The sequence below is a fragment of the Schizosaccharomyces cryophilus genome, assembly GCF_000004155.1.
Source record: "Schizosaccharomyces cryophilus OY26 unplaced genomic scaffold supercont4.2, whole genome shotgun sequence".
Lineage (NCBI taxonomy): Eukaryota > Fungi > Ascomycota > Schizosaccharomycetes > Schizosaccharomycetales > Schizosaccharomycetaceae > Schizosaccharomyces > Schizosaccharomyces cryophilus.
Window position 1 is genome coordinate 1,366,933 of NW_013185625.1, and position 25,979 is coordinate 1,392,911.

At 37.9% G+C, this 25,979-nt stretch overlaps 9 protein-coding genes across 9 annotated transcripts; 4 read left to right on the plus strand and 5 right to left on the minus strand.

Annotated features, from left to right (window-relative positions):
- The first annotated feature begins 198 nt into the window (after window positions 1-198).
- On the plus strand, window positions 199-1,888 carry SPOG_02149 (Vid24 family cytoplasmic vesicle protein). The gene has a single exon (XM_013167254.1). It carries the CDS (start codon window positions 447-449, stop codon window positions 1,029-1,031), a length of 585 nt encoding a protein of 194 aa, XP_013022708.1. The 5' UTR covers window positions 199-446; the 3' UTR covers window positions 1,032-1,888.
- Window positions 1,889-2,464: 576 nt separating this feature from the next.
- Window positions 2,465-6,601, plus strand: SPOG_02150 (STE/STE11 protein kinase; the record flags this gene model as incomplete). The annotated part of the gene is made up of 2 exons (XM_013167255.1): window positions 2,465-4,100; window positions 4,140-6,601. The coding sequence occupies 2 exons, from the start codon at window positions 2,465-2,467 to the stop codon at window positions 6,599-6,601; spliced, it is 4,098 nt and encodes a 1,365-aa protein (XP_013022709.1).
- Window positions 6,602-7,025: 424 nt separating this feature from the next.
- SPOG_02151 (60S ribosomal protein L30) lies at window positions 7,026-7,592 on the minus strand. Its single transcript, XM_013167256.1, has 2 exons — window positions 7,274-7,592; window positions 7,026-7,219 (listed from the first exon to the last, which is right to left on the minus strand). Exons 1-2 carry the CDS (start codon window positions 7,510-7,512, stop codon window positions 7,129-7,131), a joined length of 330 nt encoding a protein of 109 aa, XP_013022710.1. The 5' UTR covers window positions 7,513-7,592; the 3' UTR covers window positions 7,026-7,128.
- A 970-nt stretch (window positions 7,593-8,562) lies between these two features.
- SPOG_02152 (dynamin Dnm1) lies at window positions 8,563-12,272 on the plus strand. Its single transcript, XM_013167257.1, has 2 exons — window positions 8,563-9,022; window positions 9,079-12,272. Exons 1-2 carry the CDS (start codon window positions 8,884-8,886, stop codon window positions 11,226-11,228), a joined length of 2,289 nt encoding a protein of 762 aa, XP_013022711.1. The 5' UTR covers window positions 8,563-8,883; the 3' UTR covers window positions 11,229-12,272.
- On the minus strand, window positions 11,222-13,059 carry SPOG_02153 (hemolysin-III family protein). The gene is made up of 2 exons (XM_013167258.1): window positions 12,685-13,059; window positions 11,222-12,551 (listed from the first exon to the last, which is right to left on the minus strand). The coding sequence occupies exon 2, from the start codon at window positions 12,428-12,430 to the stop codon at window positions 11,468-11,470; it is 963 nt and encodes a 320-aa protein (XP_013022712.1). The 5' UTR covers window positions 12,431-12,551; window positions 12,685-13,059; the 3' UTR covers window positions 11,222-11,467.
- A 10-nt stretch (window positions 13,060-13,069) lies between these two features.
- SPOG_02154 (Clr6 histone deacetylase complex subunit Pst1) lies at window positions 13,070-18,047 on the minus strand. The gene is made up of 3 exons (XM_013167259.1): window positions 17,912-18,047; window positions 17,250-17,799; window positions 13,070-17,140 (listed from the first exon to the last, which is right to left on the minus strand). The coding sequence occupies exons 1-3, from the start codon at window positions 18,039-18,041 to the stop codon at window positions 13,237-13,239; spliced, it is 4,584 nt and encodes a 1,527-aa protein (XP_013022713.1). The 5' UTR covers window positions 18,042-18,047; the 3' UTR covers window positions 13,070-13,236.
- A 1,077-nt stretch (window positions 18,048-19,124) lies between these two features.
- On the plus strand, window positions 19,125-22,256 carry SPOG_02155 (glutamine-fructose-6-phosphate transaminase). Its single transcript, XM_013167260.1, has 3 exons — window positions 19,125-19,202; window positions 19,255-19,325; window positions 19,523-22,256. Exons 1-3 carry the CDS (start codon window positions 19,198-19,200, stop codon window positions 21,535-21,537), a joined length of 2,091 nt encoding a protein of 696 aa, XP_013022714.1. The 5' UTR covers window positions 19,125-19,197; the 3' UTR covers window positions 21,538-22,256.
- On the minus strand, window positions 22,112-23,244 carry SPOG_02156 (glyoxalase I). The gene has a single exon (XM_013167261.1). The coding sequence runs from the start codon at window positions 23,140-23,142 to the stop codon at window positions 22,234-22,236; it is 909 nt and encodes a 302-aa protein (XP_013022715.1). The 5' UTR covers window positions 23,143-23,244; the 3' UTR covers window positions 22,112-22,233.
- Window positions 23,245-23,833: 589 nt separating this feature from the next.
- Window positions 23,834-25,498, minus strand: SPOG_02157 (vacuolar membrane amino acid uptake transporter Fnx1; the record flags this gene model as incomplete). Its single annotated transcript, XM_013167262.1, has 2 exons — window positions 23,834-23,872; window positions 23,918-25,498. 2 exons carry the CDS (start codon window positions 25,496-25,498, stop codon window positions 23,834-23,836), a joined length of 1,620 nt encoding a protein of 539 aa, XP_013022716.1.
- Between the last annotated feature and the right edge of the window lie 481 nt (window positions 25,499-25,979).

Here is a 25,979-nt window from a genome sequence, read left to right on the forward strand (position 1 = left end):
AAAACACTCGATAGAAATGGGGTTAAAGTCAGATTTGAATCTGCCAGTTATCCATGAAAATAAAAGCAAAAGTATTTATTAAGAATATCTAAATCTTTTTCCCAAAAAACTCGAAAAACTAGGTTTGCGGGTAATGGAGCTCGTGGGTGTACACTACAAAGGGACAGAAAGGTGTAGTAGTAGTAATAGTAGTAGCAGCATTAACCATCCTACAAGTAAACATTAGACAAAGGACAGTTGTTGAAAGTGCCTATGTTTTTCATTTATTAGCAGAATAATTGCTTATAGTTATCATCATTTTTCTTGTTATTTCGTGTCTCCGCGTTTTAAATCTGATAGTTTGGATATTTAGCTTGGTTTTAAGAAAAGTTTGAAGTCTAGCATTGCCAACTGGAAGACAAATTGAGGTTCTTTTAGGAATTGCAAAGAAGATAAAGTAGAACAGGATGTTTATATCGTCGTTCATGAGAAACGGTGCTCAATTTCATGGAATTCAAAAATCCGATGGCAACAAGACATTTGATGTAGCCGTGACAATATTACATGTGAATCCTGAGCAATCAATGCTCTGTGGGTTTTTTAAGATTAGTGGCCTGAGTGGAAACAATTCTTCACTCACGACATATTTTGAGGCGGAAATCATCGGAGACAAGTATGGGTTCCTGACACGGTGGCCGGAATGGGGTGCTTCGGAATCAACAGACTATAAACATTGGAAACGGCTAGGAGCTTTTCAATATGCAAAGCGGAAAGTACCTCTGCGCAAGATTAAGCCATTCAACCCTTGGAGGAAAGGCACTGTCTATATGCGGTGGAAGGAATTGGCGATGCTGGACAAAGTGAATGATTTTCAATTTCGAAGCAGAAACTCTTCGTCCGACGTCAGTTTTGAAGGATTCTATTATATTGCATTTTCCCAACGGACTGGACGAATCACCGGATACTATTATCATTACAAATTTGATCATTTTCAGTATCTGGAATTGGATCCTGTGGTTGATGGGACATTTCCTATTTTAGAATTTCAATGATTTTACGACAACTTGTGCATACGAGCAGAAACATAAAACTTTTTGAAATATGTCTCATTTTTCCTTTCATTTCTGCATTGACCTTCTGCTTTCTATTTAAGATTGATGAAGAAAATCTATTCATTTGATATTTTTATCTCATAACCTATACCTTTTCCTTTTATAGTCGTCGAGTTTCTCATTTTCTCTCTTTTCCTTTCCTTGCACAAACTCTGGACCATCAGACGTTTGTAATTAGTAGTGACTTGTCCCGATCTTTGGTGTCTTTCTGAAAAACACACAGAGGCTTCTGGGAATTTGTGAACAAACAAATGCTGGTTTTGAGTCCGCTTCATCCTTTCGTTTCCAATAAGTAAGACGAGTACGAATACGAATACGAGTACGATTATCTTTTCTTTTTCCTTTTCAGTCTATTGCTATTCGTTTCCCATCCTACAAATACTTCCACTCATGACTTCTTTAATTTACGATACTCTGTATGATACAGGATGCATTATGACTTATCTTTAATGAGCTGTGAACAGTTCTTTTTGCATTTGAAAAAAATGAATGAAGATTTCACTATTTTTTAAATGATTTAAATGGAAGACGATCATATGGAATAAATCAAAAGATACTTACTGCTATGTGACCAAACTAACCGATTTTATTATTATGCAACAGACCTAGAGTAATTGTTTGTACTTATATTTAAAAAGCTTTGTAAGTTATTGGACCACGCAATACGCACTTAGACAACCGCTTACTTCGTTGGTGTAAACAATTGTCATTCTGAGTAAAAAAACCCAATTCCAATGATCTATGCTTCTCTTAAAGATGTTCATTATAATAGTAGCAAAATGAAAACTGTTTGGAAGATTGTGTTATTTCTATGAAAAGTTAAAACGTGTATTGCTTTAGGAAATAACTTTAAAAAAATAAACTAAATATACGTTTCAGGAGCATAGGCTCTGCCTCATAATAAGGAGATAAAAATATTCTCTTTTGGCATACTGCAATATAATAGAAACCAACTTACAACATATAAGCTCATTGTAAGCGAACTTTCTGATGTTCCTATGTTCCTCCACGCGTTTACGACGTTGTTCCTTGGTAGTGTGCCATTATTCTTCCTCTGCAGTATCCTGTTTCAACAGCCAAAACCTTTGTGAACGCCTCCAAAAACTTTGTTTTTACAAATCCTTATTTAAGGAATTTTCTTAATATTTTTATTTATATCAAAATTGAAGATTGCATTGAACTCCAGATTTGATTTATACGAAGCGGATTTGAGCTTTGTAAGTTAGAATTGCTTTTTGTTTCGTTGGAAGCCAAGGAATCAGTTAATAACTTTGCAAATTATTTTGTACCTATACATCATTAAAGTTGGATACACACGGTAACTCAAAGACTGAGTCGCCTTTGCCAATCTTTCCGGTATATGATTGATACTAATGGGGTTTGAGAGCACTCAGTATACTTCTAATGATCCGGTCGATTTAGGATTACAGCAATTGTATCTTGATAATGCTCAAATTTCATCTACCGTCAACATCTCTGGTTCAAAATCTGCAGACGATTATGAGTCTTCAAAACGAATTATGAATAGTTCTTCCTTTCCTTCCTCTTCTTCAGGAAGAACGGGGGAGCGATTTGGCCATTCTAAGAGCTGCAATAATTCATATCACCCTTCTTTGATCACAGCTCATTCCCTTACTACGAGCCCTTCAACTCTTCCTCGCACTTCATATAATACCTACCAACACTATTCATCCATGCTCCGCTCTCCGCATAATGTCGGAAATAGAAGCCATCGGTCCGATTCCAATATAAACATTTATCCTCATATCACTCGACCCCGCGAAAGTACCGAATTCGTCCGTAACCACCATAAGAAACCTTCAGACATTTACGGTGTGCAGGAAAATTCGTATTACAATAATGTGGATCTTGACTTAGCTGCAGTAAATGACAATTCGTCGCATTCTATGGCATCCATTCATCATTCTGAAGAAGAAAGTGATAACGATACTGATTTTTCTGAGTCTGCTTATCCAGAATTTGATATTGACGCTTTTTACAACGTCCCAAGCATTTTATTTAGCGAAGTTGATCTCCAGAATCCCGAAAAGCGAGAGCGACTTGAATGGCACTTAATGCTTTCTTCGGTGTTAAAGGGCGATGTCATGCAGTCGGAAAAGAGGAGGATGCGTGACACGAAACAAAGTGGCTATAGTAAACAAACCATCACAGATATCTGGTTGGGACTTCAGGCTTGGCTTCACGGCCGTCTTGCAGCAGACCAAGCCAATGTCATCCGAAGTAATCGGGAGAAGGTTGAATTCGTCTTACAAGAGGTTATCAATTTTGAAGTTCAACCTAAAGAACGTTGTCAAAAATCCGCGTTTGAGCAGGTTGCTGAACTCCTTGATAAAGTCGAAGAATGTGAAAGCTATTATATTTCTAGTCGCGAAATGAGAGAAGACGCTCCTTTATATGCTTCCAAAGAATTTAATGACAAGTTGAATGCCCTGGTATCATGGAGTAATGTGAAGGAGAATGTTCATACGGAAACTGTAATCCTTCGAAGGTGGATTGGAAATGACACATTTGATTTGACAAGCCAAATCACTAATTCGCCGTCCTTTGTGGAACGTATATTCCGGCAGTTTGGTTTACAGAAAACATTTGAGCAGAGAACATTGACTACTCTAAATCGTCTTATTCACCAGGCAAAACAAACAATTATAGAGAATGCTAAAGCTTTTGAGGATATGAAGCTTCCGACATATGGTGATGAACTAAATGCGTTGGTCGATTTTCCTATCAAATTAGTGGATGAAGCATTGCGTCTTCGGTTAATGTATGCCAAAAAAGTAAAAGGGTCAAACTCATTCATGGTTGATTCTTTACTAGATGATTTCAAAATAACTTTATCGGTTGCTGTGCGTGTTAAATTAGAATACATTGACATAGCAAGGCCTTATCCAGGTTGGGATTTACCTCAAGATGTTGATGCCTATTACAATGACATCTTATTAGAATCTTTAAAATTTTATTTCAAGTTGCTCGCTATAAAATTGAGTTCTAGTAACAGAAACCTTTATTTTAAAGAAATAGATTTTCTAGAGAACGAATGGGCTTTCCTTGACAAGTATGTGGGTTGGATAGATGGAGGAGAATACCAAATGGCTAGCCATTTCGGTTACTTATTGAATCGTCTTTTAATTAATGTACATCGTCACCTTGAATCTCATTTGAAAGGGCCTGAAGAGCGTTCAATAATGTCTCTAACAAACTGGTTCACAACGCTTCTTAAGAACACCCAAATTCGATTCCGTAAGATCTTACGCTTTTCCGATGTGTATAACTCTCGATTCCAAAATGCTGCTGAATACGTCGTCCACAATAATTGTTTAAATGAAGTGGTCGACCGCCTGTCTTCAACGGGCCATTTTTTAACGTATACTGCCAATTTAGAACGTGATGGTGTTTTCGTTATTGCGGATGCATCTTTGGGAGAAAGACCGGATGCAATCAAATCTTTAATCGCAAGCACTGCGAATAATGATATAGAATACACTAAGGAGAATAATTCTTATGTCCTAATTATTTGTACCAAACAACCATTGCTTTGGAAAGGAAGGATAATTAAAGTTGATATTCCAGATTTTCACTCCGACTTAAAAGACAATCATATACGGATTGTTACTTCTAGTGACGCTGCTCATTTACAAGATGCAAAGGCTGTATTTCAAGATTTAAACACGGGTTTGGTGAGCGCTCACGTAAACTGTCGGTCTAATATCGCGCGCGTCTATAGGGACTATATTCGATTTAACAAACTTTGCATTCGTATCGCTTCTACTGTTGTTGATAGCACCACTTACGTCCGAGAGGCATGTAAAGGGTTTAATTGCTCAGATTTAATATATAGTGCGTTTACTTTCGCAGCAGAATTTAGTCAACGAATTATGCGATTTTTGAATTTTGATTCCTACTTGGATAGTCATCTTCAGAAAAAAATTATGGTTTTAGCGATTGATTGGGTTGCTTTCCTTTGTGAAGAATGTGATCCTCTTGACAGAAAAACGTTTCGTTGGGCGGTAAGTGCTTTAGAGTTTTTAATGGTTGTACTCCATGGAACAAATATATTGCTGCTTGACGACGCCAATTTTGAGAAATTACGAGATAAGGTGGGCAAAACAATGTCTTTGCTCCTAAATCATTTTGACATTCTTGGTGCTAAATCTAAAACAATTGATGAATTGGAAGTAGTAAACATGGATGAGGCTTCGAGAAATTACCTGAATTATGATACTATCGAGGAGGATGAAACAATTACAGTTTTGCAAAAGGAAATGATGCAACGAATTGAAGAGATTGAAGCTGAAAGAAATGCAATGTTGCATGAGCGGTTAGCAATTGGACATGTGCTCGATGTTTCAGTATATCGAAATAGAGACTTTATTAAACTTGCTTCTTCTCTATCCAATATTACGATTCGTTGGCAGCAAGGACAATTTGTTAAAAGTGGAATGTTTGGAGATGTGTATAGCGGTGTGAATCTTGAAACAGGTGATCTTTTGGCCGTTAAGGAAATAAGAATTCAAGACAGTCGCTCTCTTAAAAGTGCTGTTGATCAGATTCATAACGAGATGACGGTGTTGGAGAAACTTAATCATCCAAACATAGTTTCTTATTATGGTGTCGAGGTTCATAGAGAAAAGGTATATATATTTATGGAATTATGCCAAGGTGGATCTTTGTCCGATTTGCTTTCCTATGGCCGTATAGAAGATGAGATGGTCGTTGGCATGTACGTTTTGCAGTTATTAGAAGGTTTGTGTTATATGCACTCACGACACGTTTTACATCGTGATATAAAGCCAGCAAATCTATTGTTGGATAGAAATGGGAATATTAAGTATAGCGATTTTGGGTCCGCCCTTTATGTACCTCCTCCGGAAGATCAGGCGTCTCACGTTGAGGATATCCAGCTTGAGATGCACAACTTAGCTGGAACACCTATGTATACATCCCCAGAGATCATCATAGGAACTAAAAAAGGAAGGTTTGGTTCTATGGATATATGGGGACTTGGATGTGTAATCTTAGAAATGCTGGCTGGATGCACTCCTTGGAATCAGATGGACAATGAATGGGCAATTATGTATCATATTGCGGTTATGCATACCCCCACAATCCCTTCGAGTTATCAAATTACAAGTCTTGCTAGGGACTTTTTAGAACGCTGTTTTGATTGTGATCCAGAGAGACGTCCCACTGCTATTGAACTGTACCTACATCCTTGGGTAACCAAATTGCGTGAGAAGGTAGGAGTTGGACCTTCTACTGAGATGCAGGAGCTTATAGAAAAGCATAATGAACTGATATTGGAAAATGAACGTAAAAAAAAACTGGATGGCTTAATAGCAACGAATGACGATGAGAACATGAAGATTGTTGAAAATGATATCCCGCCAATACCTTCCTATTTTCTGGATGATGTCGTGGACAGATTGAATGTGGTCAAAATGGAAGATGAATGTCAAAGATCACCTTTGTCTGATTCAGAATCACTTTTTTGATTGTAACCTTGGGATTATATTTGAAATCTATAAACTATTCGAATTCGGTTTACGAGTTTTTTATGAATTCGGTAATGAGTGACTAAATGTTTATGTGTATGCGTAAACCAACGAAACTAATTGGACTTAATACAATGTTGGTAAATTATATATTTAATTTATTTTCAGATTATTGTTCTGTTTATAGGTATTAAATAGGATACTATTTGCACATGTGATAATGTTAGCTGTACGATACGACACTTTAGGTCAGAAATATGAATATAAGATTCGTTTGGTATAAGTCTGGATATTTCCATAAAAACCCGCTTTGTAAATGCCGACATTCAGCCATAAATACTACTACGGGTTTTTACCATACTTTTAGCTGATATTAAACAATAAGCCAAGAGTTCTTGTTTCTGGGTACTATTTAGCTTACGAGGTCTGCTTCAAGATGAAAAACTAATCAGTTACAATATTACATAAAATATATAAGAAACCACAGCAACATAAATTATGGAAATTTATTGGCTTATTCATTTTGTCTAAGCTTCCAAAATGTCGGAGTCACCAGCGTCAGTAATAGCCAAAACACCGACTCTAAAGAGTCTACCGCAAGCGGTACCGAGATCAATGCTGTACAGGTTAGTATTGCTTCTATAACTGAATACTTGAATAGGAAAAACTTACTTGGAACCAGAGTAGTGGTGAACATTGGCCTTGGAAAGCATAGCATAGTATTCAAGCTCAGACTTGCGGAGAGGAGGGCAGTTGCCGGCAATCAAGATGAGCTTGGCCTTACCAGAGCGGAGAACCTTCAAGGTAGACTTGTAGCCCAAGACGTACTTGCCACTCTTCATAGTGAGGGCAAGCTTGGAGTTGATAGTATCTCCGCTCTTTTTTCCCTTCTTGGTAACCACAGATGCCATTTTGAATGATGCTGGTTAAAGGTGTTGCAAAAAAAGATGTACGAAGTTTCTATTGCAAGGTGAAAAATTGTGACTGTTGTTTGCCCTAACCTAAGCTTGTCAGTAAATCGACGGTAGGTGATTCATTACAAAGGATATGTCGAGGATTTAGAATTTGAAGAATGACTATTTCATAGAAAGCGTAGAAGAATAAAAGTGGAATTTCCAGTATGGGAGCTCTTTCGGAATCGACCTAATTGTCTTTTTTTTGAATAGGAATATGTAGCGTGGTTCGTTGTTTGTTTTGTTTACTTTTCAGAGCAGGAACGAAAGTAGAATAGGAATGATGAAAAGGGCCCGCGATTCGGATGTATTTAACAAAGAATAAGAGTAGAAAAATATAAAAAGAAAGTTGGTACCGAAAAGCCTGATGAAATCTTAAAGTAAACTATAAATCAGTATGAACAGTAGTTTGTCACTTCGTAGGGAACAAATTCAAAAGGCATAGAAAGGAGAAAAAGGAACCAGATATAGAATGAAAAAAGATCTTGCGAGTGAAAAAGCCATTTGCTTTTCCTCTGAAGCTAAGGAACAGTCAAACGGTTCCCATGTTATTCAAAGTGTTTACTACGATGTAAACAAAAGCCTATGTAAACAAAGGATGAGAAGAACGGTAGCTTCTAAAACAGGGAGCTTTGGTACCCTTTAAGAAATTGCAATTTATTGTGCTTGATACAACCTCTTGGATGGAGAGATAATTATATGAACGAATGGTTGCTTCATGACTGAAAGAAAACAGATATCGTAGAGAGGAAGAAATAAGGAGAAAGCTACCTCCATTCAAATCCTTTCTACTTGCTGCTGTTGCTTATTATTTTCCTTCTTGCACGAAAGAATGCATGATACGAATTGTTGCTACATGAAGCAAAAGATTTTGGCTCAAAAAGGAATCGTGAATTCTAATTATTAAATGCAACTTCCTTTTTCTTTCTACTTTGGATTATAAAATAACTGCTTTCTAAGACTTTGTATACTTCCTTAGTGGTGTTGATATACTATACCAACTGACGCCTTGCTTTCTCTACCTAGTACTCCTCTGTATCTCTCGCTACTCTTTCCCTCGTTGGTGCGTCGAAACTTCTTTTTCTTTGACTTGAAGGATCCTAAAAAGACTGTTACCTTTGATTTAAGTCTTTTTCTCTTCTACGTATCTAATTTCGTTGATCTTTTTTGATCCTTTAAACGTCGAAACGAAAATCGATCCAATCTCTGTGGACGTCTTGGTTTTTCCATTTTCATTTCGAATTATTCTTTAGAATCTCATTCTAGCAGTTTTTATTTGTTATTTATTGTTGAGCGCGTTTCTCTGAGAAATTACTACGGGTTACTAATATGGAAAAATTGATTCCCTTAGTCAATCAACTTCAGGATCTGGTGTATAATACCATCGGTTCTGACTTTTTGGATTTACCCTCCATTGTCGTGGTCGGTTCTCAATCGTGCGGAAAATCGTCCGTCTTGGAAAATATAGGTAAGTAACTCTGCTTGTTCGGATGAACCCTTCACTTTAAACTAACAAATATCTAGTCGGCAAAGATTTTCTACCCCGTGGAACAGGAATCGTTACCAGAAGACCGTTAATCTTACAACTTATCAACTTGAAAGAAGATTCAAATATGAATGCCCCTGGTGAAGATGCCCAGCAAGATTCTTCTATCTCTAATGCCAACATTTCCTCTGCTTCCTTGGAAAAAGAAAGCGACCGGGAAGGATATGCTGAGTTTCTCCATTTACCCAATGTCCGTTTCACAGATTTCGGAAAAGTTCGTGCTGAAATCGAAAATGAAACTTTGCGAGTCGCTGGTGCTAATAAAGGAATTAATAAATTACCGATTAACCTCAAAATTTACTCAAAACACGTTCTAAATCTCACTCTAATTGATCTCCCTGGTCTCACGAAAATCCCTGTTGGCGATCAACCTACAGACATTGAAGCTCAAACTCGTTCGTTGATTATGGAGTATATCAGTAAACCTAATTCAATCGTATTAGCTGTTTCTCCGGCAAATTTTGATATCGTCAATAGTGAAGGATTAAAACTTGCCCGACTCGTTGATCCGAAAGGCAAAAGGACAATTGGTGTTTTAACTAAACTTGACTTGATGGACCAAGGAACCAATGCAATGGATATTTTAAGTGGGCGCGTATATCCTCTGAAATTAGGATTTATACCAACAGTTAATCGTTCTCAATCTGATATCATTTCCCACAAGTCTTTGAGTGATGCTTTGCAATCCGAAAATAGCTTCTTTGCAAATCATCCTGCCTATCGAGCTATCGTAAATCGATGCGGGACCTTCTATCTTGCTAAAACATTAAGCAATTTACTTATTGCCCATATAAGAGATCGTTTACCCGACATCAAAGCACGTTTGAGTACATTAATTTCTCAAACCCAGTCCCAGTTGGAAAATTATGGTGTCTTTAAAATTTCTGATAAAAGTCAGCGTGGAATTATACTTTTACAGGCTATGAACAGGTTTGCCAATTCATTTATTGCCAGTATAGATGGTAATTCTTCCAGCATACCTACAAAGGAGCTTTCTGGAGGTGCTCGTTTATATTCCATTTTTAACAATGTGTTTTCCACAACTTTAAACTCCATTGATCCTTTACAAAACTTGTCTATAACGGATATTCGGACAGCTATTCTCAACAGCACTGGTTCTAGAGCTACTTTGTTTCTTTCAGAAATGGCTTTTGATATACTTGTAAAGCCTCAATTAGCTCTTCTTGCTCCACCTTGCCATGAATGCGTTGAGCTTGTTTACGAAGAATTGATGAAAATATGTCATTACTCTGGTGACTCTGATATGTCTAGATTTCCAAAGCTTCAAACTGCCTTAATTGAGACTGTGAGCGATTTACTTCGTGAAAACCTAAGTCCTACGTTTTCGTTCGTGGAAAGTTTGATTTCAATACAAATGGCTTACATCAATACTAACCACCCTGATTTCCTAGGTGTTCAGGGGGCCATGTCAAATGTGCTTGATAGAAAAAATCAGCAGCTTACTACACGTCGTCGTTCGGCTACTTCTTCAAATCAAGCAATAGATGCTACAAAGAATGAGAACCCTGATGGTTCTATCACAGACATTGCAAACTCAGATGACGTTGCAGCTATTACGCCTCATAGGAAGCTACAAAATATGGGTTCGGACAACCTTGAAAGAAAGACATTCCTTAGTTACGTCTTTGGTGCCAACAATTCGGTGAAGCGAGCACCCATGCATAACAGAGCATTGTCGAACAGCTTTTCTATGAATGAGCCTGTCAATTTGCTCAGTGATCAAACCAACACACAACCACGATCAACTTTCGCTGATAACTTTCCTGTTAAAATGACTGATCTTTCTAGCGAGGTTGAATCTATGGCATTAGAAGAAATGACAGAGCGTGAAGAACTTGAAGTTGAGTTGATTCAAGAATTAATAACGTCTTATTTTATATTAACTAGGAAGATAATCGTCGATCAGGTTCCTAAGGTTATCATGCACCTGCTTGTTAATGCATCGAAAGATGCTGTACAGAATCGGCTTGTAAGCAGCCTTTATCGTGAAGAGCTTTTTGATTCTCTTTTGATTGAGGATGAAAATATTAAAAGTGAACGTGAAAAGAATGAACGCTTGCTTTCTGTTTATACGCAGGCTAACAAAATGATATCTAATGTCTTTTGATGAATTCTTTACCCTCGTTTGAAGCTGTATGTAACGAAGGTTGATTACTATATAAATGAATGATGATATATTTTTTACACTCCTCCTCTCGTGCTAGCCTTCAAATAGGTAACTTCAAAATCATTTTCCCAAAGATCCTGTTTTTAAACAAGGTACCTTTTATTCGGGAAATTCAGTCTTTGTTGAGCTTCTTAAAAAATAAATGAACGATAAATCAAATATGTAAGTATAAAACCTTTTTAACATTTAGCCGCTTCATGGAAGAAGTCATATGCTACAAAAATGCCTCGAAAATGGCAAAGAGCAGCAATGATCACACACACGTGAAACCATTGATGGCTACTTCCAAATATGTCGTACTTACCTGGGTACCACTTTTCTGGTATCCTTTTGGCGTAAATCGTGGCACCTACAATGTAAAATACCCCTTGAAGAAGTAGCCATCCTAGACCCATTCGCATGAGTAGATCGTTAATTGTGTATAGGAAAAGAGCATGCAATACTGGAAATATACCAAATAAACCCATGATTACAAATAGAATAGCTCGGAAGCTTCTCCATTCTGGTTGTCTAAAGCGATCCAGCATACAAGTAAATGCGACAACTACACCTATAGAAAAGATTGTCCCAATATAAAGTGTTCGAAAGCTGGCATGGCAAGCGAAACCGTAATGAAGGCAAGGCACGAAAGAACCAACGATCATAATAACAATACCCAAATAATCAAGCTTATTTCCATATTTCGAAACGTGACTTGAATGGTTCGATATGGTATGGTAAAAACTAGAACACAGAAGCATTGTGAGAGCGCTTATAAAAAATACCATAAAAACGTAGACATCCTGAGACGTTGTGGTTTCTCTTACAAGTATCCTTTCTGAACGTGTAATGAAGAAAAGAAACATGATTGCTCCGAAGAGGTGCGACCAAATGTTTATAGATTCATTGTGTAAATAGAGAATAGTCTTGAAGCTTTTTGTAAAAGAGAAAGTAGCTGGCCGGTATGCTGAAATAATGTAATGGTTATCCTGTTGCCAGGGCTCTATTTCATCCCAAAAGAGGAGTTTTGAGTTTTGAAAAGGAATCGCAGACTTCTCAATCCTCACTTCGTTCGTTTGAACAACGTTTGGATCATCCAGTTCACACTTTTCTTTCAAATGTGAAATTGCACTGTTGCTTCTTCGAACCTTCGAGTTACACATAATATAGTAACTTCGCAACGTAGATAATCAAACTTTGGAATCCTTCGAAAAATAGAATAAATCACTTCAACCTTGAAAGACTGTCGTATATAAAAGCAGACCCATGGAAATAATTGAGCAACTGAACAGTATTAGACATTAGTAAATCATCCATCTTGAGCTTTAATTTTGCTAAAAGATACCAAACAATGATTTTTTGGTGTTTTTGAAAATGATATTTCCTTTGTTTTGTTTTCTTTTACAGTTTTACTTACCAAATGTGTAATGTTCAGATCACCTAAAAAAGGAAAGCTATTTAGGTATCCTTTATTAAATACAAGTAAAAAGTGATTTGTTAGAATTGAAAAAAAAAATAAGAAAAAAAAAAAAGCAATACTAAAATGAAACGATTTTATAGTGTACTGATATTTTGATCGGTAAGTTCTAAAACAAATATGCACCTTCAAATGAAGTAGGGTGGATCAATGATTTCCTTGTTATTTGAGACGATCTTTCTTTTCTTCGTGTATGTGCCACGTTATACTTTACTTTGACGAATAAAAAAGAAAAGAATAAACAATCCGAAAACAAAACTGAAAAGGATTTGTAAACGCAGACTAGACTGAACAGTAAAGTAACTTATGTAACAAAATGAAGAAACATGTGTACAAAAAAAGATTTCTATTAAATAATGCAAATTATAATAATCAAAAGGTAAGAACTAAACGTACAGAATATACATGATATAACGTGCATAAATGAAAAACAAAAGTGAACCAACTTTTTATAAGCCATTGTTGTAAGTAAATGGCTTGTGGAGTAATATATTATTCTTTCAACTGATCATCTTCCATCGTATTGTCGCCATCAAAAGACTCATCAGCTTGCTCTTCCATATCTGTTTTGTCGTCCTCCATATCAGCATCTAACTTATTTAAACTAGTGGCAGACGTATCTTCACCGAATTGGTTATCAGATTCTGGCTTTTCTTGTTCACCTTCCACGTTTTTCGTTAACGGCTTCTTTTTCGGACTTATATTGTCAGCAACTTCACTAGTCTCTTCATCATATTCTTTAACTGGTTGCTGACCCTTAGACAACTCTGCTTCATCCTCATCTTGAATAGTATTGGCATCATCTTCTCCGTCAATTTGACTTGTTTCTTCAGACGTATTATCGTCGTTTATATCAATTCTTGGCTTTATCCGTTCTGCTTCGGCAATACCATCAGATTTAAGCCCTCTAGCCCTGTATCCAGACTTTTGTAAACTATTCTTTTCGGATTTCCTACCATTACCAGTTCCACCGTTCAATCCGTTTTTCCTTTTGCCTTCTGAGACTGTCATTTTTTCCGGTTTCGAGGCACGCAAATTATCCTCTGTAAATAAGGTATCAAGAGTAGCTGCTTTAATCTCTTTCAATTTCTCTTTGGTCAACCCTCTAGACCATCCATCTTCACTTTCTAACCATTCATGCCATCGGGACAGTCTATAGCTTCTTATTTTTTCAAATGGTCCAGGATAAACAAGCTTAGAGTTACGAGCAAAAACATCTTCCGTGTTTGGTTCATAAACTATTTTCACCGTATTTATAGGTATTGTGAGCGCCAAATCACATTTTAGGAAATTCGTGAGTATTGCATGAGCATTGCGCACTACATAATTGTTCTCGTCTTCTTCATTAACATCATCAATTGGTAAATTTCGATGCAAAAAAGGAATCCGAACTTGTTCTGGCAAAATGCCCTCGGTTGGACTAGACATTATATAGCTGCCGATGTAGTAACACCATTTCTCTGCATCGGTCTTTAGATTTGCCATAGTTAAATCTTCTCTTCCCATTAAACGAATAGCTGACTGTTGAGTTTCCGAATTCCAATCTATACAACATAAGTCTTCATCAGGTCCAATAATGGTTTCTGTTTGTACACGATACATAATTTGCTGTCGAGGACTAGTTTTTCGTTGCACTCGATCTTTCTCAAAAAACATAAATACTTGTGCTATCCGGCGGTTGGTAGTTATTGTATGCAATTGTTTCATCAAAGAGCCAATGATTTTCTCAACGGTGTACATCCTAAAAGCATGTGTTCCATATAAACACCGCAAGGCATCTTCAAATCCATTTTGATCTATTTCTCCTTCAATTATACGCTCGCATAATTCTAAAGCTTGACCATATACGGTATCAGCAGAAGGAAGTGGAAATCCCAAACGCTCGGAAGGATTTCGTATAAGCCCTAATTCAAGCGCAACAGGGTTAGGCTTGATACCATGCTGTTTCTGATATGCTTTTTCCTCGAGTCCTTTCAGTTGTTCTAAACGAACATATAAAATATGAAATAATCTAAAAAAACAATAAAGTCCCATATTCCCAAACAAATTGTATACATTACGATCAGATAACTTAGTTCCATCATCCAACAGGGTTCCGTCCGAATCGGTAAATTTACAGTTGACCCAAACTTCACCACTTGAAAATATAGACGTGGCTGCCAAATCATTAGGTTCTTCAGCATCAGTAGGGTACTCATCCACATCATTGGGATCGGGGGTTTCTTCGGCGGATTCGGGAACAGATTCAGATTTCACGCTTCTACTTTCCCGGGGGCCTTTTTGTGACTTTTTAAAAATATCCTTTAGCAACCCCAAGCCATTGTTGACTCCATGAGAACTGGGGGTATTTGAACGCTTCGTCTTATCATGACTGCTAAGCTGAGATTCAGTTTCTGAATCCTCGTCATTAAAATGACTAGGTAAGTACTCTTCAAATGACTCATAAGGGATATCAAAGAAAAGTGATAAGAAGGAACGCAAAAAGCTAGAAAGCTTTTCTCGGTCTTCTATCGAATGCGTTGAAACATGGACTAAAAAAACACCAAATAGCCGAGCCATATCAATAATAATCGACTTATCCTTGTATTCAAGTAAATATTGATAGGATGGTGTCGTTTTTCCTTCCTCTACTTCGGTTTTTTGCTGCTTAGATAAATTCCGAAGTTCTCCAATCAAAAACTTAGGAGTGGTGTTTTTCTTGTCAGTGGATTTGAATGATATGCCTTGATGATCAAGACTACGGTAAAAGTTCCTTTCTTCAACATCATGCCAAAGCTCATTCCAATGCTTTTGCAAAGCCCTCCATTCACGATCTTTTTGCTTCAATCGATTCAGCACAATTGGGATAGTGATGGCAGGATGTTTCTGTAAATTTTCCGTTATTTCTTGCGCTGCCTCTTTTCCATAAACTTTCTTTATGACTTTCTGATAAATACTGGGAGACTTACCACCAAGGCCAACGGGAAGAGTCCAGTTTTCCTTCTCTACTTCAGTCATTTTTTGACTTTTTCGGTAGTTCATTTCAAGAAGTTCAATGGCTCTCACATTTGCTCCGATGTGACGATCATATTTGTATCTTTCTTCTTCTAATTTGTGTAAAGATTCCTCAAACTGATTTTTTCGATGAGCAATAAAACCCGAGTCTTCGGAAGCCAAAGTTGGATGGCTTACCCAAGTATCATTTAAAATTGTCCAACATACATCATCTCTTCCTGAACAAGGCAATAAGAGTTCAATTTTAGGGAGAAGACGATAGCTTGGACCATAACTTTTACACTGGGTTAAGTCAACCCTTGGTCTTGGAACGGGAATACAATCATTAGGATCCCACTTTACTAAATCTTTGAGCCAATTCATTAATTGCTCATTATCATGAAGGAATGTCTGGCAACGTTCGACCAGTGCATTTTTGTCAAATACTTCCTGAGAGTATAATTCAAGGAGCTTAATGAACTCGTTATATTTAGACTCATTGACCAAATACTGACGTACAGCATCAAGAAAAGCAAGTTCTGTCGGGTTTTTGTTTTGGGCAATTGGAACATTGAAGGCTCTTGGAGTAGCTTCTTCGGCGGCTGTAGTTGCAGTTCTCGTGCGTTTTGCGTGACTTCTGGTATATACGGCTGGCTCTACACGGCGTTTCTCTACTGGTTGGGAAGGTTTCGTTGGAGCTGGAGGAGCAAATTTGCCAATGGGAGGAAGAGAAGAAGTTGTTGCGGCAGGAGACACTTTAGAAGCTTGTATCACAGGCTCTGAAATGGCAGCAATAGGCTTCTCTTGGTTTTCTGAAGTAGTTTTAAGAGATACATCTGGTAAAAATCGTTTAAACTCTTCCAATAAGTCAGGTGCCTCCGCAAACAGTTGAGAAACTTGATAATAAACGAGTTGAATAGGACGTTGATCATGTTGATATGATTTTAATATGTCCAAAAAAGCATTGTAAGCTTCAGGTTTGTGAGAAAACCTATTTTTCACGTTATTTACAAAATTAATAGCATGATCTAAGTCAGCGGCTTGCTTTACAGATGCATCTGCCGAGGGAAATGAAGGAGTCATCGGAGAAGGAGATGATTTGTATGGAACAGAAGTGGAAGAATGAGCAGAAGGGGGGATTACACCAGGGGATGGGAGGTCAGGCTGCGAGTTGGCTGTTGGATAAGGAGCTACATTTGGAAAACCTGAAGTTGGTTGGGCAGAAGCATGAGGACGGTTCCAGTCTGCAATTACTAGTGGTCCTTGTGGAGTTGTGATATGCACAGCGGGAGGTTTACCAGGTTCAGCAGGACCTAGTTCAATACCGTAGCCAGGTGGTAGGAACGTATTAAATCCTTGAATCAGTGCGGGATAACCAGCAAATAAAGTAGATACTCGGGTAATGACCTCGGGAGTTTCAATCCTATTGAAGTTAGTAAAAAATAAAGAAAAAAAAAATTAAAAAAAAAAAAAACTTTTGCTTGTAGTTGGAGTTGGAATATTTGTAGCTAAAGCAAAACAAAGACACATACGCCTGCGATTTAAACTCTTTCATGATATCAAGAAATTCATTATAGACTTCAGGTTCGTGGTGAAACTGTAACTTTACCAAATCCAGATAGGACAGAGCATCAGTTACATTTAATTGTCTAAACTCATTATTAGCCGGCGATGGTTGACTCGAGGGGCCGGCTGGGAGAGGAATGTTTTGATTAGCAACAAAGGGAGAAGTAGATGACCGTATATTTGTGGGCCGGGAGATATTAGAGTCTCCTGAAGGAGCCATCACAGATTGTGATGGATAATCTCCGTTTGTTGCAATTGAGCTTCCAGCTGCTACTGCAGAAGAAGCACGCTCGCCTGGATGGGTCGAAGGAGCAGGGGGAGCTTGCAAATGCTGCGACGGACCATAAACAGCTAGTCCAGGTCGAGTTGCAGGTATCGAAGTCGTTGGAGGAGGTCCTAAATTTCGATAAAGAACACGTCCAGTAGTAGGATCATATACTGGGCTTACAGAATTATATACTGGGTAAAGGGTACCTTGAGGACTAGTATGGGTAGGTACTTGAGCATAAAAGGAAGCTGAACGTGTTAATAAGTTTTATTTCAATAAAAAAATATTAAGGTCAACCAAATAAAAGAATTTTATTCTCATTTTGGTGATGCATAACAGGGACTACTAGGATTTACGTACTATTTGTAGGATGATATGCCATGGTTCCAGAATGAGTTACATAAGGTCCTGGATAATTAATAGCTACATTTGGATATTCTTCGATCCTCTGACATTGACCCAAATGCGCATCTTGCCAGTCTTTTGCCATCCCAGTGTTGTTGGTATTGTACATGTTCATGAACACCACGTAACTTGGTGGTTGTTCATAACCGAAGTAAGCGAAATAAACGAAGGAACATTTTCCACAGCTCAAGTAGTGATTTGCTATAGTTGACTTCACGGTAATTTAAATTTTGATCCCAAGGTAGCAGTTAGCAAACAATAAACAATGCCGAAAGCAAATTTGCTGAAAAAAAAAAGAAAAGAAAAAAGAAAGAAGGAGGCTCAAATACAAGAAAAAAGGCCGTTTCAAGAATTTTTGTTACTTTGAAATAGTTTTACCTTGTATACAAGGCACAACTTTGGTTATTGGTTTTTTTTTTTTTACTTGAGGTATTTGGGTTACTTGGTATGAATAAGGAAAAAACCGTCGGCGAAAATCATCCACAGGGTCGGATTTTGTCGAATTGAAAATCCAGCAAAAGCATAAACTGAAATATTGTCCATATTTGAGCGAAGAGGAATGATGATGGAACGAGTCGATGGAAAATGGAACTGACAATTCAAACAAAAGACGGAGAAAGAAAAAATAAATCATATAATATAATATATAAAAAAATAAAAGAGTAAGCCATCCAGTGTATGGGCTATGTGTGTTATTTTTGATGTACAATTTGTTTATTTACTTATTTACTAATAGGTCAAATTTCGAACGATGCATACAAATTAAAGAGGAAAGTCATATTCAGGAAAAGGAGTTTTCACAACAAGGCTTCTTATCTATTCAGCTTTATTATAAACGCATTTCTTTAAATACGCTGCAGTTGATTATAAAAATTGTAAAACGTACCTTGTTTTTGCTTTACTTATTACTTAAGAAACCACTACAGTATAATATTACTGTATCACTAAAATCAACAAACAGTACTACACAGGGTCTTATACAGTCAGTTTTTGTAAAAATGACCTAAATCCAAATTAATATAAATTGTAAACAGTTTAATTATGATTGCACATCGCTAAAAAACGTCTCAAAACCAGCGATTATTCCTTCCACTTTCCTTGCGTACGTTGTACTCAGTATTATAATATCAAGGTAAGATATTGTTTAGACTCCTTAACCAAATAGACACACCATTATCCCCAAATTAACCTGTACTTCTCCAATATCGTATAAGCGTTTGCTTTCGTTCTTTCTTTTCTGGATGTGGTATGGTTTATGAAAATTTTTACTACGAATGAAGTTGCTAAATGCTATATAGCGGTATTTTTGGTTACATCAACTATTTAGTCGAAAGAGACCGCGGTTACATCCTTGATACGCTTGTCAAAGGTAAGAAACAATTGTCTTGGAAGAGGAAAAGAAAATCTAAAAAAAGTATGAGCTGGTTCCATCTGCGTACATTTAATGGATGACTGTCCTCGTTACATGTCTGTTTAGAACTCTTCTTCCCCGGCAGGACTCAGTTCTGCTTCCGTTATGAGCTTTTTTTGTAGGATTGAAACCGCATAATTAACACTTCACTCTAGGCTTGAAGCGACTGGAATATCGTGGTTATGATTCTGCAGGTTGTGCCGTCGATGGAGATGAGGGTCAAGATGCATTGATGTTCAAAGAGGTTGGTAACGTCAGTCAATTAGAAAACACTATCAACCGATCCAACGTTAACAAGGACACCAAATTCATCAATCATTGTGCTATTAGCCATACTCGATGGGCAACTCATGGTCAACCTTCCCCCATCAATTGTCACCCTCAGCGCTCAGATCCTCATAGCGAATTTATTGTTGTTCACAATGGCATTCTTACGAATTACCGAGAACTGAAAACCGTCCTTGAGTCCAGAGGCATGGTCTTCGAAAGCGAGACCGATACGGAGTGCGTCGCCAAGCTCGCAAAACTCATCTACGACACTACACCTGGCATCGATTTTACTTCTCTCGCTAAACTTCTTTTTCGCGAATTAGAAGGGGCCTACGCTCTTCTTATAAAGAGCAGTCACTATCCCGGTGAAATAGTTGCAACTCGACGTGGTTCTCCTCTTATTGTAGGTGTCAAAAGTTCTCAAAACCTGAAGGTTGATTTTGTCGATGTAGAGTTTCCTGAATCTTCCGATGGCCTTTCCGGGGCAGCACCATCCACTTTACATCCCCGGTTCACGAAGCCTCCGGGCACAAGCGGTATGCTCCGTGGTGATAAACCAGATTTGCTACACCGTGCCCAAAGTCGCGCCTTTGTCACTGAAGAAGGGATACCGGGCCCTATAGAATACTTTTTTGCATCTGATGCTACTCCCATCATAGAATACACTAAGCGTGTCATGTTTCTTGAAGACGACGATATAGCTCATGTAAGCGACGGCGAGTTACATGTTCATCGACTTCGCCGTGAGGAGGGAATGAGTACTACGCGTACAATCGAGACGCTTGAGATGGAGATTATGAGCACCATGAAAGGCAATTACGATCACTATATGATTAAGGAAATTTGTGAGCAGCCCGATAGTTTACTCAACACCATGCGTGGTCGAGTTAATTTCGCTGATAGAGTCGTTACTTTAGGTGGACTAGAAAGCTATTACGACATTATTCGCCAAAGTCGACGTTTGGTTTTTCTTGCTTGCGGTACTTCTTACCATTCCTGTATTGCTGTTCGTCCTGTTTTCGAAGAGCTCACTGGCATTCCAGTAGTAATAGAGCTGGCATCTGATTTCATGGATCGATGCCCAAACATATTTCGTGACGACACGGTTGTTTTCGTCTCACAATCCGGCGAAACAGCTGATTCCCTGATGGCACTCAGTTTTTGTATGGAACGTGGTGCTTTAACGATTGGTATTGTTAATTGTGTCGGTTCTAGCATATCGAGAAAAACACATTGTGGTGTCCATATAAATGCAGGACCTGAGATATGCGTTGCTTCAACAAAGGCTTATACCTCCCAATACATTGCATTAACGCTGATGGCTTTATACTTGTCTCGAGATTCTGTTTCAAAGGCAAATCGCCGTATCGAAATCATCGACGGCTTAGCAAAAATTGGAGAAAAAGTACAAGAAACTCTTCAACTTAATTCCCAACTAAAAGAATATGCTTCCCAACATCTATTGGAAAAAGGGAACATGCTAATAATTGGCAGAGGCTACCAATATGCGACTGCGATGGAGGGTGCTCTCAAGGTGAAAGAAATTTCCTACACTCATGCTGAAGGTATTCTTGCGGGTGAACTCAAGCACGGTGTCTTAGCTTTAGTCGAAGAAGGCCTTCCCATTATTATGCTTGTTCCTGATGATTTTCAATACCCGAAAGCGGTAAATGCTTTTGAGCAGGTTAGAGCTCGAGGTGGAAAGCCGGTTGTGATTACGACAAAAAATTCAGATATGTTCAAAGGTTTACCCACTTTTGTAGTTCCCAAGACAGTCGACTGTTTGCAGGGTATACTAAACGTCATTCCGTTTCAGTTATTGAGTTATTGGTTAGCGGTTTTGCGTGGACATAATGTTGATCAACCTCGAAATCTTGCAAAGTCTGTGACCGTGGAATAATAGACAAGCCAGGTGTATCCTGCGGTATCTCTATTCTATTTCAAAAAAAATTTATGTCTATGATCAAGTAATGGTTTTAATTTATTTTTTGTATATGGCATGCTTGTTTGACATTGAAACTTTCGAGCGGGAATAATACGATCTAAGTGTTTTAACGTCCATGCATTTAGCCATGTTGAACGATATTCTATTACTATCCACTCACGATCCGATGCTTTTTTTAGCAACTGTTGCCTTTTTTTCTTTTTAATTAATACCTCCGAAACCTTTTAGTAATAGGTCTCACTCCTTTGGCTCGACGTTTACTAAGACCTTTTAATCGATTTGATGATGCATTTCTCTCACTATTGTTGTGTAAGCTTATTCCGTAGCGGGTGTATGAAACTTTAAAGGATAAAACATGATCAAAGTGGTGCAGCTTTGGCAAAGGGACTTGAAAAATTATGAGAGTTTTCTTTGTCACTTCACATTGAAGAATTAGCTGCTAGAATGAAAACTCTAGTTTGAGGGAGGGAATCTTTTAGATGGTTTTTTCCTATAGAATGAGTGTACAGTCAAAATAAATTGCAACTTAAATTAAATTCTCCTACTATTATTCAATACCTTAAGGAAGAGTTTAGTGGCTTTAGTTATGTAGTCTTCTTTTCAGCGTAATTTTATTTACCATTAAAAAAATGTAATCATGATATCGTGTCTTTACTTTTGCTGAATCACCTCAACCCAGTAGTTGTCAGGATCGAGAAGGAAGGCAATATCCTTCATTCTGCCGTCGGTCAACTTCTTCTTGAAAGGCAATCCTTTTTCTTCAAACTGAATACACGCAGCTTCGATATTGTCTACAGAGATACAAATGTGACCATATCCCTTAGTTTCACCGTCATTACCGTTATGATAAACAGCACCTTCTTGCTTCTCAGTGCCCCAGTTGTGAGTCAACTCGAGGATGCCTTCACGGTTATGACGGGTTTGAACTGCAGGATAAGCTAAGAAGTAAAGAGTGAACTCTCCATTAGGATGGTCGGACTTGTCAATGACCTTCATACCAAGCTTTTCATAGAAAGCAATACTGGCTTGAGGATCCTTCACGCGGACCATCGTATGATTGAAGCGGAAGTTTTCAGTATGAGCCTCAGATCGTTTTTCGTCTTGAGAAATCAACTCAATCCAATAGTTATCGGGATCAAGAGCAAAAGCAATATTCTTCATTTTGCCATCACTGAGCTTCTTCTTAAAAGCAACGCCCTTGGACTCGAGGTATGCACAAGCGGATTCGATGTTATCAACGGAGAAGCAAATGTGACCAAATCCACGGTGAGGGTCATTGTTTCCATTGACATACACAGGTCCCTCTTCCTTCTCTGTGCCAAAGTTATGGGTGAGTTCTAGGATACCTTCACGCTTGGAACGTTCAACACCGTGATGAAGAGCAGAGGGCCCGTCAAAAGCCAAAAATGAAAGCGAAAACTGGTTTTCTTCAAAAACCCATTGGTCAATCAATTTCATACCAAAAACTTCTGTGTAAAACTTGAGACTTTTTTCCAAATCCTTCACACGAACCATCGTGTGGTTCAACTTGTAAGTCTTAGCATCCGTTGTAGCAGCCATTTTTTGAACTTTGGTTTTTCGTTGGTTTGGTGTTGAATTATTTTATATGTACGCTTTCTGCTAAATTTTTCCGAGTGATGTAATGTAAATATACGATCTTTGCTAGAAAACTCTTACAGTGTATTGATGGAAAAAACCTCGAAATGAAGATATTCATACAGAGAGGAATTGAACTGAAATCGGTAGTTTCTTCCCTTGTATGATATATCGTCTTGTATGGAATTTTTATTACGATCTTTCAATACTAAGAGATGCAAAATAAAGCTCTTTGCTGTTTGTGTAGATTCATTGATTTTTACTTTTTTCTTGTTTTGATGCTGTATTAAAGTAATAAAAATAGCATTTAGATTCCGTGGCATCGAGAAAATTTGCTTGTAAATTCATATTCCTAGATTGCAAGACCCGATTGAGCCGTTGAAGATTGGAACCTGTTTGTATTCGGATAACAAATTTTATTCATTTCACATTCTACTTTCAAAAAGCATAAACGATGGATATTAAAACACCGATGACCTATAGAACAATAACAAAACTAAAAAGCAAAAAGTCCAAGAAGTGCATTTTCATAGAAGAACAGGGAATTTAAACGTGTAAGCTTTTCCATAAAAAAGAGTGATTAATTAATTACAGGATATAACAAGCTTTCAATCTTAGGAAAATCAACTTTCTCTACCACTAACAAACCAATTATTCAAAAAATCATAATCGGTTCCTCGTTCCCTGATCGAGTCTAAATCTAAATTATAGAAACAAGCAAAGGTTAGTTGCGGTCTACAGATGTGTGCAAGTAGAATTGACGGATTTTTAGAGAGCAAACGATTCCGACAAGAGCGAAGCCAGACACGATTACAAAGGAAACCGAGAATGCTTTAACATAAGATTGGATGACAAGACGACGAACATTTTCTGGAAGGTCAGGAATAATGCTGATGCTTTCACGCAAACGTCGGATGAGATCGTCTTTTCCTGGGACATCAGCAAGTTGCTTTGATAAATTACTCAGTACAAGAGTCAGCGTAGCCGTTTGAGAAAGACTAATACCGATAACACTGCCAGTGGCACGGAATAAGTAGGAAAGACCAGTAGCCACTGCTTGTTCTTCGGGAGCCAAGGAGCTAATGATAGCAATCAAGGTAGAAGTCAAGTTCATACCATAAGAGGTTCCGGACAGACTCAAAAACAAAGTTATGTAAATTGAAGGAATGCGTTGACCAAATGATAAAAGTACGCTAAAGGCGACAATGCTCGTCCACATGCCAAAATATCCAAATAAAATTAAAGGACGATATCTACCAGTTTTCTTCATGTAAAGACCCCCTAAGACAGAACCCAACGAAGTAAAGATAACATGAGGGAAGATGCGGACACCTGCCTCAGAGGATGGCATAAACAGCACAGCTTCAAAAAACAAAGGGAGTTCATAAAGGATAACGAAACCACAAAATGCATTAAAGAAATTACAAAGACAGACATTCAAAGGAGTGATTTGTTTCAAGATGAAGACAGGAGCAATAGGTTCCAACGCAACGTTTTTCTCTACCCAATAGAAAGCATAAAGGAGTAACAGAGATGAGGTTAACAATCCAATGATAATCGGAGACAACCAGAAATACGCATCTCCAGCCAAGCTGAAGGTGATGATCAGTAAACTAATCCCGCTGACAAGCAAAAAGCTGCCCAGGTAATCAATTCGCGACAATAATGGGGCATTGGAACCCCGGATAACGGGTTTGATGCGAACCCGCCAAGCAACCACGATAGTCGAGACAATACCAAGTGGAATTTGGAAAAAAAATGCAATTCTCCAACCCCATCTTTGAGCAATAAGGCCACCGAGGGGACCACCTAAGCTACCGCCGATTCCCCAAACAATGTTAGTAATTCCCTGCCAAGTGCCTCGCTCACGAAGAGAAACGATATCGCTAGAAATAATTGAAGACATAGTTCCGAGACCACCTCCGCCTATTCCAGCAATTGCACGAGCAATGCAAAGCCCAACAAGGCTACGAGACGTACCACATAAAAAGGTTCCGATGGTAAAAGTAACGTTTGCAAAGACAACTGCAGCACGGCGGCCGAATATATCACTCAAACGTCCGTACAAAGGCTGAAAGGCGGTATTCGTAATTAAATAGGAAGTAGCTATGTAAGAAGCATTATTCATTAATTTGAATTCGCTGCCGATCACTGGATACAAACTGGCAACAATGGTCATATCCAAAGCCGACAAGAACCCGCCGATCCACAATGCCGGTAAAATCGTCCACTTGTTATAATGGTTTTTTGTATCATCCTTGCTCACTATGTCTGAACCTAGTAAAGCGGTTTCTTCAGTTGGCGAATTAGGAACACTCATCTTTTTCACTGTTCTCCAAATCAACTAAGAGTATATGAAAGTGATACGGTATGAGTAGTCCCTGACTTGACCTAATGAAAGTAAGTAAAAATACCTCAAAGACACAATTAAGTAGTGGCGAATTCGAAAATTTAAGCAAACAAAACAGGATTTTATATATGTCGATCAAATATTCATCATTAAAGACCTTGCTGACTTATCAGCGAGAAATCGGTTATTTGATCCTCGTTGAGAGTATCTTGAATTGTTTGTTGTGTTGGTTTCAAATGCCTAAGCAGGGACCTTACAATTGAAAAAAAATTCAACAAGAAAACTGGATGAACAATATTAGTAAACTGTTCAAAAGAACTTGTTTTTTTTTTTTTTTTTTTTTTTTTTTTTTTTTTTACTCTCTTCGTTCGTTTTCGTTTTCGTTTCGTTACGTTAACGTTTAAACGTTTAACTTTACTTTACTTACTAACTAACGTAACGTAAACGTAAA

What these genes read in the sequence shown, in the direction of transcription:
- SPOG_02153 (XM_013167258.1), bottom strand. Translation starts at nt 12,430, where the DNA reads ATGTGTAACTCGAAGGTTCGAAGAAGCAACAGTGCAATTTCACATTTG.
- SPOG_02156 (XM_013167261.1), bottom strand. Translation starts at nt 23,142, where the DNA reads ATGGCTGCTACAACGGATGCTAAGACTTACAAGTTGAACCACACGATG.
- SPOG_02154 (XM_013167259.1), bottom strand. Translation starts at nt 18,041, where the DNA reads ATGGCAAAAGACTGGCAAGATGCGCATTTGGGTCAATGTCAGAGGATC. An exon ending in GGCATATCATCCTACAAATA is followed by an intron (nt 17,800 to 17,911) that starts GTACGTAAATCC and finishes TAACACGTTCAG; the next exon opens with CTTCCTTTTATGCTCAAGTA. An exon ending in AAAGAGTTTAAATCGCAGGC is followed by an intron (nt 17,141 to 17,249) that starts GTATGTGTCTTT and finishes TAACTTCAATAG; the next exon opens with GATTGAAACTCCCGAGGTCA.
- SPOG_02151 (XM_013167256.1), bottom strand. Translation starts at nt 7,512, where the DNA reads ATGGCATCTGTGGTTACCAAGAAGGGAAAAAAGAGCGGAGATACTATC. An exon ending in CACCACTACTCTGGTTCCAA is followed by an intron (nt 7,220 to 7,273) that starts GTAAGTTTTTCC and finishes TAACCTGTACAG; the next exon opens with CATTGATCTCGGTACCGCTT.
- SPOG_02149 (XM_013167254.1), top strand. Translation starts at nt 447, where the DNA reads ATGTTTATATCGTCGTTCATGAGAAACGGTGCTCAATTTCATGGAATT.
- SPOG_02155 (XM_013167260.1), top strand. An exon ending in CCTTGATACGCTTGTCAAAG is followed by an intron (nt 19,326 to 19,522) that starts GTAAGAAACAAT and finishes ACTTCACTCTAG; the next exon opens with GCTTGAAGCGACTGGAATAT.
- SPOG_02152 (XM_013167257.1), top strand. Translation starts at nt 8,884, where the DNA reads ATGGAAAAATTGATTCCCTTAGTCAATCAACTTCAGGATCTGGTGTAT. An exon ending in GTCCGTCTTGGAAAATATAG is followed by an intron (nt 9,023 to 9,078) that starts GTAAGTAACTCT and finishes ACAAATATCTAG; the next exon opens with TCGGCAAAGATTTTCTACCC.